A 13,072-nucleotide genomic window follows, 5' to 3' on the forward strand; every position below is an offset into this window, starting at 1 on the left:
CCTCTATTCCTATACACAGCGACATTACAAATGTTATTACATATATTACAAGATCAATCTCTGAAAAACAAGACAAGAAAAGTAGGAAAAATATGAATATGACTATGAACTATATACATTGCTGAAGGACTATATATATATATATATAGTTGAAATTTACAGAAAAACAAAAGACAAAGACAGGAGTATAAACAACAAACAGGTGTATTAGTTTAATGTTAGACAAGGTGAGAAAATCTTTTATATTTCGAACCTACACTCTTCAACAGAAAGGAACATGAGGAAATAAACAGAGAGAGAATAAAAAATCTTTTGGAGTTGCAGTCAATCAAGGTGGCTGTATGTATATACACACACATATATATATATACATACACATGCACACACACACACACACACATATATATATATACACACACATGTGTGTATGTGTATCATCATCATCCTCATTTAACGTCTGCTTTCCATGCTGGCATGGGTTGGATGGTCTGACAGAGAACTGGCAGGCCAGAAGGCTCCACTACACTCCAATCTGATTTGGCAAGGTTTCTACAGCTTGATGACCTTCCCAATGCCAATGATTCCAAGAGTGTAGTGGGTGCTGTTTATATGCTACCAGCATGGCAGCTAGTCAGGCAGCACTGGCATGGCCACACTTGAATGATGCTTTTTATATGCCACTGGTACAGGTGCCAGTCAGGCGGCACTGGTATCGGCCACACTTGAATGATACTTTTTGTCTATTAATATACATGCAGGTGCTAAACTAATGATATTCTTAATTAACTGAATCTGGAAAAGTACAGAAATGGAAGTTAAAAAATATTGTAGATGAAGTAGGAATTTGAATTTAAATGATATGGCTTATAGCAGGGTTCAGATTGAAAAAAGAATAGAGTAAAGATTAAAGGATGTCCTTGGGTAGCAAGTTGGCAATGTGGTTAAATTTAAAGGGCCATTTCCTTTCCCCTACAACACTCTCACATGTGCCTGGCATATTGAAATCAAACCAAATAGTTTCTGTTGAGACAGAAGAAGGTTATTTAAATACTGAGAACTTTTGGGAAAAAAGGTTTGTTGGTTGGTAGTTTCAGGGTATGAAATGTCAAAGAGTATTGGAGCTTCATGTACATAGACACCAGATTCTTTGTCACTAGCAGGCATAAAGTTTTATCTTTCAATGAGTTCTTGCCAGTCCCTAAAACCATCACATCACTATAACTCATTATTTCTGAGCTGTTAGGATACTCCTGCCTATTTGACTGTTACTAGGCAAATTAAAGTGTATCCTAACCACTTTTACCTCACTAGATGAGCTCATATTTCTAAACACCTAAATGTCAGCTCAGCTATAGTTGACAAAACATGAGACGAACATAGCTGAACATTTTCAAATTTTGAAAGACAGGCTATATATTTATTATATATGTATGTTCAACATTCTGTCATCATACACTGTATGTTAATTTATAAAGGGTAAATACAGGAAGTCTAATATAGAATTTTCTTCATAGGGTGAGTTAGAATCTATCTAAAGAAAGGGTATACTTTTACATTTAAATAAAACTAAAAACAACATATTCTTTTATATTTTAATTCCAGTTTCTGCTTCAATGTTTTTAAACCTCTATTTGTTCTGTATTTTACCAGATTCCATTAAGAATATTATCACTCCTGTACCTTTGGTTTCCTGCTAGTCCACTCTTTTTACAGGCAACACTTTTTACAGTGAAAAAATAATTGTTATTGAGAGAAAACTAAAAAAAGCAAACAAAATAAAACAAATTAAACTATTTTTCATTTTGGGATTTGGTTTGCAAGATTCTTTATATGAGTTCGTGTGTTGAAGCATATTCTGTTGTGTCTGGGGAGAGTCATTTTCTTTTTGTGCCTTATAATGTAACACACTCAAAATAAAAATAAGAAAAAAGTGGAAATTTTACTGGTGAGTTTGTTACATTATAAGGCACAAAAAGAAAATGACTCTCCCCAGACACAACAAATTAAACTATTGTTAAAAAGCTTAAACTGTAGTAAAAAATGCAAGCGTAAATGTAAATGTAAATGGTATAAAACGCCAAATGAGGTACCCGAGATGAAGGAGAGAAATGCCAATAAAGCAGCAGATGAATTAGATGAGATCAGTCAGAAAGCATTACAACAAATATGAGTCAACAAATTTGAAGCAAAAGAGCTCTTGCAAATTCCACATTCTTGAGAAATACCGTGAACACACTGCAAGTTTCCTCATCACCATGGACAAATGTTTTAAATGTTGCAAATAATGTTAATTTTTGAAAATCCTTTTGATACCAACCTCCACTCAGTTACCTAATGTATAATTGCGTGTTTTTTTCTCTGACTCATGAAAACTTATTGGACAACTATATATATATATATATATGTAGGTCCCGGGTTGAGTCGGGGTTAACCACAGTAAATAAGGTACTCAATACATAGCAGAGTAAATTAATTTATTTTATAGAAGGAGCTTCTACAGGGCTAGAACTGTTTCATTCAAATGAAGATGATTTCATTTGAATGAAACAGTTCTAGTCCTGTAGAAGCTCCTTCTATAAAATAAATATATATATATATATATATATTATATATATATATAATATATATATATATATATATATATACACACATATATATATATATACATATATATACATACATACATACATATACATACATGCATATATATACATACATGCACATATATATATGTATACACATGAGAAAAACGCCCCCCCCCCGTCGTCCAATGGATGGTGCCGAGTTGTCAAACATTTAAACCAAATTTTCCCAAAACAACTTGTCCAACCGTCCCATAAGCCTCCTCTTTGAGAAACACTGTTTTAACCTAAATTTGAGACACCAGCAAATGAAGAAATAAAGATAGACTTTTTCTCGATCATCCCATAAGTTCTGTCTGTATTTTGAATAAAGAAAACAAGCAATCAAATGTTATATTTATTTGAAATTTAATCATCAATGTACTTTCCCTGATTATCTATGACTTCCTTCCATCTATTTACAAGCTTTTTAATCCCATCAATGTAAAACTCTTTTATATGTGTGTATATATATATATATATATATATATATATATATATTTGTATTTAGGAATGGTCATTTTGCCAGTTCAGCCAATAAAAACACACGCACTATATATTTGGTGTTACTTTGCTTCAGTGTTATTTATTTTTTAGTAAGACAACAAAAGAAAGAAAGAGACCTCAATATTATGTAAATAGAGGAATTTATCTGTAAATGTAATATGTGACAATTTTTCGGTAGCCATGATAAAACTCCGAGTTTTGGATGCTGAGGTGGAAATCCATGCCGCCATCTCTTCAGTTATCTGGCCATCGGAAAAATGCCTTTTTTAGGATGCCCTTCCTAACACCAACCACCCCACAGAGTGAACTGAGTGCTTTTTATGTAGTACCAGAAAGAGTTATATCAATTTTGGCATGATTTTTACAGCTGGATGCCCTTCCAAACACCAACCACTTTACAGTGTGGACTGGATTCTTTTTACATGGCATCAACACTGACAGGATCAGCAAGTAACTAGCAACATTCGATGGCTGGATAACTGAAGAGATGGCAGTGTGGATTTCCACCTCGGCATCCGAAACTCGGAGTTTTATCATGGCTACTGAATAATTGTCACATATTACATTTAAATATATATATATATATATATATATATATATATATATGAGAGAGAGAGAGAGATAGACAGATGGATAGTGTAAAGATAATAAACATTAAAAAGAACAACACAGGAAAAGAAAAACGCAAATGTGACAAATATGGCACTTGTTCAGCAGTTCAGAAGGAAAAAGAGAGTGTCTTTATATTTTGGATGTTAACTCCTCATCAGAAAGAAAGAGAGAAAGAGAGAAAGAAAGAAAAAAGAGGAATAAAGAAAGAAAAGAGAAGTATAGGGAGAGTGTGAAAGAGAATTGGTGAGTGTTTGAAAAATAAAAGTGGGGAAGGGCACAAGTAGAAGGTAAAGGGCCAGAAACCATGCATATATATATATTTGGTGTTGGTTTAATAATTCCTTGTTGGTAGTTTACAATATTAGGTAGGTTGTATGTGAAGACAAGAGTGACCACATGTTAACCTCCAACACTTATATCAACATATGTACATATATTTGATTTAATTGAACAACATTCATAAGATAAGGCATTCAGCTGTAGAAATATCTGCCACAACGAATTTCCTGTGACTCATGCAAGCATGGAAAAGTGGATGTTAGAATGATGATGATGATGATAATATATATATATATTTGGCTTTGAGCCTGAGGATCGAAAAGAAGCCAAATAACAACAGTGTTTAAAGTCCAACCCCACTTTTGGAAAGTTGTGATTCTACTGTAGTGAAGATGACATGACTAAAATACAAAAAGAAAAAAGAAAAAGAAAAATTCAATAAAAATCCTGCAAAGAGACATGCTTGGAAATATGTACTCTGAAATCTGCAGTAAATACATTCTATTCAAGACTGGTAACTCTGAATTCGAAATGAAACGGTGTAGAAGGATACTTTAGTTGGAACAGACAACCTCTCTAGTACTGGTGGCACAATAAAGTACCCTTAGTCCATGTTGTAAAGTAGTTGGTGATAGGAAGGGTTTGAATCAATAAAAACCATGGCAAAAATTATGATAGAAAAACCTAATTGCTTCATTTCATCTATTTACAAGCTTTTTAATCCTATCAATGTAAAACTCTTTTGGTTTCATATTGAAGAACTCTGAAATGTCAGTTTCGAGCTACTCCTGGCTTGCAAAAGTTATGTCTCCCAAATGATTCTGTAAACTACGAAACAAATGGCAGTCTGAAGGAGCAAGGTCGGAAGAATAAGGTGGATGAGGAATTTTTTCCCCAACCAAGGTCTTCGATCTTCTGTGATGTGATCTTGGCATCATGGAAAAACCTAATTGCTTATACAAGACTAACATCTACCATGCTGTATAGTAGTGGGATAGTCAGGTGAAATCTTTCCTTAGAGTCAGTTACCAAAGACTTCAGGGATGTCATCACGAATATAGGCATGATGAAAAGTGGTTTGGAGAGATTGTAGAGATGTCAGAGTGGAGGTTAGTAGATGTGTGCTGTGAACAAGATGAAAGATGGAAGGCACATCAGCCAGCCTCCTCACAAGTAGGGAACATGTCAAGAGTCATGGAAAGTGGTTGCTGAAAAAGGACAATGTGTGGAAGACGCAAAGAAATCTAGTAAAATATGTCTTGTTTTGAGCACTCAGCTCTTGATGGAGTTGTAAGCATGTCAATGGCATTTCTTGAGTATTTTTAGAGCTGGCAGATCCAATCCCTCCTCAAGTCTGATCACAGTCAATTTCCTCTGGAAAGAGGAAGAGACAGACAGAGAATAAAAAAGAAGACATGTTTTTTTGTTTTTTTATCAATGTGTGTATTTGTACATTACATATATTACACATATAGGTTTTAGTCTCTTGCACAGATCTTAAATGCTTTGCATGATGAAAGTTATAATTTTACCAAAGCTGAATCAGTTATAAGACTTGAGACAAGAAAACAACAGGTTCAAATGATATGTAGTAGTTGGTACTCTGTCAGTTATAATGACAAGGGTTCCAGTTGAATTGATCAATAGAACAGCCTGCTCAATAAATTAACATGTAAGTGACTGAGCACTCCACAGACACGTGTACCCTTAACATAGTTCTCGGGGAGATTCAGTGTGACAAGGCTGGCCCTTTGAAATATAGGTACAACAGAAACAGAAAGAAAGAGTGAGAGAAAGTTGTGGTGAAAGAGTACAGCAGGGTATCCCACCACCCCTGCCGGAGCCTCGTGGAGCTTTTGGGTGTTTTCGCTCAATAAACACTCACAATGCCCGGTCTGGGAATCGAAACCGCAATCCTATGGCCATGAGACCACTGCCTTAACAACTGGGCCATTGTGCCTCCACTTCAAATGATATGAAAACAGATAAAGTATCAGTTGCTTTCATCATGACCACATTACCATTTACACTGTAGTATTTTGCTGTTTTCTTTTCTCAAATTAGCAATATTTTATCTTTTACTTGTTTCAGTCACTGGACTGCAGCCATGCTGGAGCATTGTCTTGAAAGGTTTAATTGAGCAAATCAACCCCAGTATTTAATTTTAAGTCTGGTACTTACTCTATTGTTCACTTCTGCCAAGTCATTAAGTTTTGAGGATGTAAATAAACCAACACTGGTTGTCAAGCAGAGGCAAAACACAAACACACATACATATATATTTGTCTTCAAAACAAGACAAATGGAACCTGGGCAGCTTTCCTGCTGGCCAGTTCCAGTCAAACTGTCCAACCCATGCCAGCCTGGAAAACAGGGGTATGATGATGATGATGATGATGATGATATACACGCATACAACAGGCTTTGATAATTTCCATCTACCAAATTCTCTTACAAGGCATTGGTCAACCTGAAGCTATAGTAGAAGTCTTTTGCCCAAGGTGCTGCATAGTGGGACTGAACCTGAAACCACATGGTTACTGAGCAAGCTTCTTAATTATATAATCATGCCTGTGCCGATATGATAAATATTGTTTTTTTTTTCTCGTTAACTGTACTATTTTGTCTTTCAGGATAATTCATTGGTCGTTACTAGCAAGATAGTAGCAGTTACAATAATAACGATCATTGATTTTCTTTTGGTTTGTTAGTGATAATATTTTTAATATATTTTAATAGCTAAAAAATTGATATATTCTAAATATATATTCTAAATATGACTATAAATAAATATGTAATGATGGAAAGACAATATTTGGATATGTCTAGGCCTTATTCTGATCATATCAACAATACACAACCTCCACAGTACTTGCTGAAACAGTGACGAAAGAATCAAAAAAGAAATGAACAAGATGACTCATCTGTTCTGTTAGAAGACTTATTTCTGTCTCAAACTTGTGTTTATGATGTCTAATATAATTTGATGGTAGTCTCTCATAGTCTGAGAAAGATGGTTCTGCACTTTCTTGCTGAACAAACCTGTAGAGATGATTTGTTTATAGTGAGCAAATGTTTGTACTGTACATTAGGTCATTCCTTCTATCAAATCAGTGTTGCCTGAACAGGTTCAATGACTCTGAAATTGACTGCTGTGATTGTAAACCCCGTATTTGCAAGTTATTGAAGTATAGCACAAGGAGTGATTGAATATGCGCTGGAATGTCTGTTTAGGTTCACTCCAGCAGAAAACTCTGGCCCCTGAATGAACCTTCAAGTTTTGCCTTGTATTCTAAGTAATTTACTTTCAATGGGTTGATCCCAGTTGAAGAAACTTCCCATTAAAGATATCCCCACCACAGCCTTCCCCTCTTTTTTAAGGATTCCTATACCAACATTATTCAAGATGCAGGAAGAATGGTTTTGTATTTCTCACAGACTGAGTGATCATTTAAAGTCTCCCTCATTGACTCATCATTATAAAGGTGATCTGAAAATGTGATTGTTAATCAACCTGTGATGATGCAATATTCTTTGTATTTTGTTATTAATTGTTGAAGAGATATTGAAGGTTCAGGTAGAACAAGCAATAATCTATGACAGACCTAATAATATAATTTTTGCATATTGGTACTGTTCCTCAAGAAAGTGAATTTTGGTTCTGGTTTAGTGCTGAGTTAACCCTGATTGAGAAGACCTATGATAAAAGGCATTCCAGCCATGACCACACTAGCTTTTTAAAAGTAAGGCCAGCTGTACATTATTTGATGAGTCCCTTCCTTTCCCATGACAGTAAAGAGATTTGACAGCTTTTACTAGCAGGTTGATAGATCACAGACTTGCAAGTTAGTAAGCTGTTATCTCTAGAATAAAGAGGTTATTTAATTGCCTCTCTACAGGAACATGTAGTATTGTTGTTTCTGGACAGGGAGAAAAGTTACTGTAGGAGGCAGGCAGTTAGCATTTGATTCCTTTGGATGGGATAGTGATCCCTAATTGGCTGGAATGATTGTTAATAGACATGGATAAAATAGGGCAGGAACTACTAAACAAGGGGTGTGAAATAATTGCAATTGGTCAAGAAAAGCAGGATAGATTACTAGGGATAGTTAGGGCTAATAGTATATAGGCTTCAGAGTTTAGTGAAAATCTTATAAGCAGGAAACAGAAACGTCAGTAAACTTTTCAGGTTGAGTAATAGCTGCTTTTTAGTGAGAACCATAGCAGCAAGTTGAGTTATTAAGCTTATCTTATGGCAAAGCACAATATCTGAAACCATTCAACCAATGTATTACATGGAAGATAACCAACTGTTTTTTCTTGGTCTGGAATTTGTGTTTCTTGTTATTAGAATCCAATGGTTTGATTTAGTGAAGAACACTTTAAAAAAAGTAACATAAATATATAACTGATAAATTTATCTAATGCATAAAAAGTCATGGAAATACAATAATATGGATAAAGATAAGAAGCTCAACTAACCATCAATGAAGCAGTTATTCTAAATTTATATTTCCTGATTTTATGATTCCTTTACCATTAAGCAAGAGTAGATATCTGTGCAATACCTAGTGGGCAACACATGTGAAAGAGAGAAACATCTTTAATGTTAGCTCCCAAATTGTATTTATATACACTGAATTAAATACAGGGATATGTTCTCTTCCTTAGTAGGCTACCAACACTCACACTCTTTAAATATTGGGTGTGTGTTCTCACCTAATTAATAATCAAAAACCACTCCCCGCTTTGTGGATTTTATTCTACCAATGCCTTGCTTTGTTGTCTGAAGCAGACTTAGTATTTTCCAACGTTGTTGACATACATTATAAACTCTCATTGCATGAACTAACAAGGTCAAAGAAAGGTTTTGATTCCAACAATAGCACCAGCAAGGTCTTTATGAACTACAAGTGAAATGCAGAGAACAAGATACACATTGTTTAGTTTGTAGTTCTCACTAAATACTAATTAAAAAAAACAACTTTGAATATACTGTTAATTGAAACCTTGTACCAGATACATATGAGCCTGAAGTGCTTAAGAAGTGTCTATAAAATGCTGAAAACATTTAACATGATAATTAAGTCAGTGCTGTAAATAAGTAAATACTTAATCAATATTATAAATGTGATAAAATAAACATTGTTCCCCAACACTATTTACTATCTCACAATTGTTCTCAAGCTATCTTTCAAGGACATCAATGCTTCAAGGGTTATTATCTATTATAGTGTGTCTTATAAGCTCCTTAACATCCATAGACCCATTTTGAGGGTCAAATTCCTTATAGCATTCACTAAAGATTCATTGTATATAAATCATTGAGATTTCATCTGCTACATCATGAAAATCAGAGAAAATCTCACAAACTGACTGGCCTCTTCCTGCTTCATACTGAGCATGAAAATTAGTTTATTATGAACCTCAAGCTTTGTATTTACAAAGGTTTGAAGAAAAATACTTTTTTTTATATTCAGGAAGGAAACAGCACACTTAAGGATAATTAAGAACAAACTATGTATGACTGAACAAAATTGTAAAGTTTTCAGAGGTTCATAAGAAACATTTGATATGGAGATGCTCAGTTTAGAAACTTCATAAATTTATGTACTTATTCAAAGCACCTGACATCGTTGACTGTTGATCATCATCATCCTCATTTAATGTCTGTTTTCCAGAAATATCAATGCATGCACCACACAAATCTTGCCTCTGAGGTCCTGCAAGAACCTTTTTGATTGAGACCAGTACACCTGTTATTTTATCCAAGCATCTCCATAATGGCCCTGATGATGTGCAGTTTGTCAGCTCCATCATCTACCTGGGCTCCACAGACACCAACAACGGAGAACTAACCCTGGAGATTAACCACAGATGTGGTCTGGTAGCTGGGGTCATGTACTCCCTATGGAATCCCTTTGGTGTCACTGCTCTATCTCCCGGAAGACAAAGCCCCACATTAACAATGCAGTAGCCCACTCCATTCTCCTCTATGGAGTAGATAGCTGATCCCTCGAAGAAGACCCTGGCAAAGAGGATTGATGGCTTTGATAGCAGAGCCCTGGGAACCATCGAGAACATCAGCTGGTACCATTATGTTTTCAATAAAGGACTGCATGTACATACCTGCCTACAGCCTCCCACCTCAAAGCTACCCATTGCATGTGCTGGTACAGATATGTCCTTGGTCTCCCACTTGATCATTATATCAGGGCTTTGCTCTCATTTCAATGCAGTAGCTGCAGGCTGGAAGAAACCTTGTGGCAGGCCCCACACCAGGTGGCTGGACATGATTGGAGAAGATCTCCAGAGGTTCAATGTTACCTTGGAGGATGCAGAGGGGCTGGTATGGGACTGCTACTAATGGAGAGCACTGGTGAACCTGGTCAGCTCCAAGCATGATGACATCTCTGGGACCACTAAACTGGGATGACTCCCCAGCCTCATCAAGCAAGAGCAAGCATGCAAGCAAGCAAGCATCTAAAAGGGCTTGTAGGAGAGTACAGTTACACAGGTAAATATATGAATAATAAGCCAACATTTTAAGTATCCTTTAGCTTACAAAGCTAAAGGATACTTAAAATTCATTAACATAGTTTTTAAAGCTGTATTACAGTGATGATTCAGGATAATTTCTGAAATCAGTTGCTATGAATGAATGAATGGATGAATGGACAGATGGGTAGATCATAACCAAGCTTGTGACCATGCGTGCACATGTGCATGTGTTTGTGTGTGTGTGTATACATGCACGTGTTTCTCTTTGAGATATATTTAAGTTCTTTGCAGAATTTATACCAGTCACTAAATAACCAAAGATTGTGAACATTTGAATTAATGTGTGTTTGTATATATATGTACATATGTGTTTGTATATGTTTAAGTACATAAGTATATAGGCGCAAGAGTGGCTGTGTGGTAAGTAGCTTGCCTACCAACCACATGGTTCCGGGTTCAGTCCCACTGCATGGCACCTTGGGTCAGTGTCTTCTACTATAGCCTCGGGCTGACTAAAGCCTTGTGAGTGGATTTGGTAGACGGAAACTGAAAGAAGCCCATCGTATATATGTATATATATATATATATATATATATATATATATGTGTGTGTGTTTGTGTGTCTGTGTTTGTCTCCCAACATCACTTGATAATCGATGCTGGTGTGTTTACGTCCCCATAACTTAACAGTTCAGCAAAAGAGACCAATAGAATAAGTACTAGGCTTACAAAGAATAAGTCTGGGGTTGATTTGCTTGACTAAAGGCGGTGCTCCAGCATGGCCACAGTCAAATGACTGAAACAAGTAAAAGAGTAAGTGTGTGTATCTATGTGTATATGCATACCTGTATGCTTGTATGTAGGTATGTTTTCCTTTGAGATTTATTTAAACTTGCAGAATTGTACCTTGTCATTAACAAAATGACAAAGCATTTTTATTTGAGTCTAAAAAGTTCCAGGGATCTGTGACTATGTGACTGAGTTAGTGTGTGCATACATGTGGGTGTATGTGTTGAAATACTTGCACTCATATAATGGGTCTATATATACTATATTTTTATAGTGTCTTTAATGTCTCATAGCTGTAATTTTCTAATTAGCCATGCCTTTTCTAGGTAATTTTGTATGTATGTATATATATGTATGTGTATGCAAGTATGTATGAATGTATACATATACACATGCATGTATGAATGTATGTATGCATGTATGAATGCATGCATGTAAATTTATATGTACATTTGAGTGTACATTCATTATATGTACATTCTTTCAGTATTCCCTCATTACCCTGTCTAGCTCAAATATTTTTTTTTCGTTTAGACTTGTCTCCAGGTTCATAGCCACTCTGATTTTTCAATTTTTTAATTTTTCGTTTAGTATTGTCTCCCGATTCATACAAACCCATTTGCTAGCTCACGATTAACAGAACCTCTTTACTCAGCTACGGTGCACCCGCCCTCCCACCCCCACCACGCATGCCGGAAGTTCCTATTCTCTTCCATCCTGGGGTTGCTTCCCATGAAGACTGCAAATGCTCTCACCCTCCCTACCCCTCCCTACCCCTAGTCTCAACCTATGTAAGGTAATGTTCATACAGTGCAAAATATGAAAGGCTAGCGTTATGCAGGTTGTACTGAAGGCTACTTTACTACTTCATTTCTTGCACATGAATTCTGCCAAATGCGAGCTTTCTTTTCAGGTACACGAAGCTACTGTCCACCGTCCCAGGGTCTCTAGAGCCCATGCCTTCCACACCCTCAGGGTTGGCACCCTCAACGTTGGCACTCTGAAAGGTAGGTCTGGTGAGATAGTCGAGATGCTTGAACGGAGATGTGTGGATATATGTTGCATGCAAGAAATAAGGTGGAGAGGAGGATCAGCTAGGTTCCTCACAGGCAAGGAACGCAGGTACAAGATTTTCTGGGCAGGGAACACTGACGGGGTTGGTGGCGTGGGTATACTTATCGCTGAGAAATGGGTAGATAAAGTAATTGAGGTAATCAGAGTAAGTGACAGAATACTTAAGATTAGATTAGTGCTTCATCATAGTTTAGCAACCATTATATCAGCCTATGCTCCTCAGTCGGGGCTACCTGATGGACAGAAAGACCGATTCTATGACACTCTACTGCAGACTACCTCATTGACGAACGACAGAGACCTTATCTTTGTGGCTGGTGACTTCAATGGTCACGTTGGACGACATGCTGGGGGCTTCCATGGCGTACATGGAGGCTATGGCTATGGCTCCCGCAACGAGGAGGGAACCAGGCTGCTGGAGTTCTGCGATGCAAATAATCTTATGATTTGCAACACTAACTTCAGGAAACCTACCAGCCACCTAGTCACTTACCAATCGGGCCAACATACCAGCCAAATTGACTACATCCTTACAAGGCAAAGGAGAGATGGCTGCTTATAAATGCCAAAACCTTCCCAGGTGAAGAATGTACCCCACAACATAGACTGGTAGTTAGTGACTTTAGGATCAGGACTAGGAGGACAACCAGAAGACGACAAATATGGAGAAGAAGGATCTGGAAGCTTAAA

At 36.5% G+C, this 13,072-nt stretch overlaps 1 protein-coding gene across 6 annotated transcripts in view; it reads right to left on the reverse strand.

Annotated features, from left to right (window-relative positions):
* Positions 1-13,072, reverse strand: part of LOC115218858 (sodium-independent sulfate anion transporter) — a 167,045-nt gene that overhangs the window by 48,855 nt on the left and 105,118 nt on the right. For 5 of the 6 annotated variants that reach the window (XR_005000640.1, XM_036505890.1, XM_036505897.1 and 2 more), the window contains 2 exons: positions 8,331-8,399; positions 2-60 (listed from right to left, as the gene is read on the reverse strand). Coding sequence is in view for 5 of the 6 variants with exons in the window: in XM_036505890.1 (XP_036361783.1) it covers positions 2-60; positions 8,331-8,399 (128 nt within the window). In the remaining variant the exon portion in view is untranslated. The remainder of the gene's footprint in view (position 1; positions 61-8,330; positions 8,400-13,072) is intronic. The other variant, XM_036505901.1, reaches the window with a different exon arrangement.

This window comes from Octopus sinensis, linkage group LG1 (genome assembly GCF_006345805.1).
Source record: "Octopus sinensis linkage group LG1, ASM634580v1, whole genome shotgun sequence".
Lineage (NCBI taxonomy): Eukaryota > Metazoa > Mollusca > Cephalopoda > Octopoda > Octopodidae > Octopus > Octopus sinensis.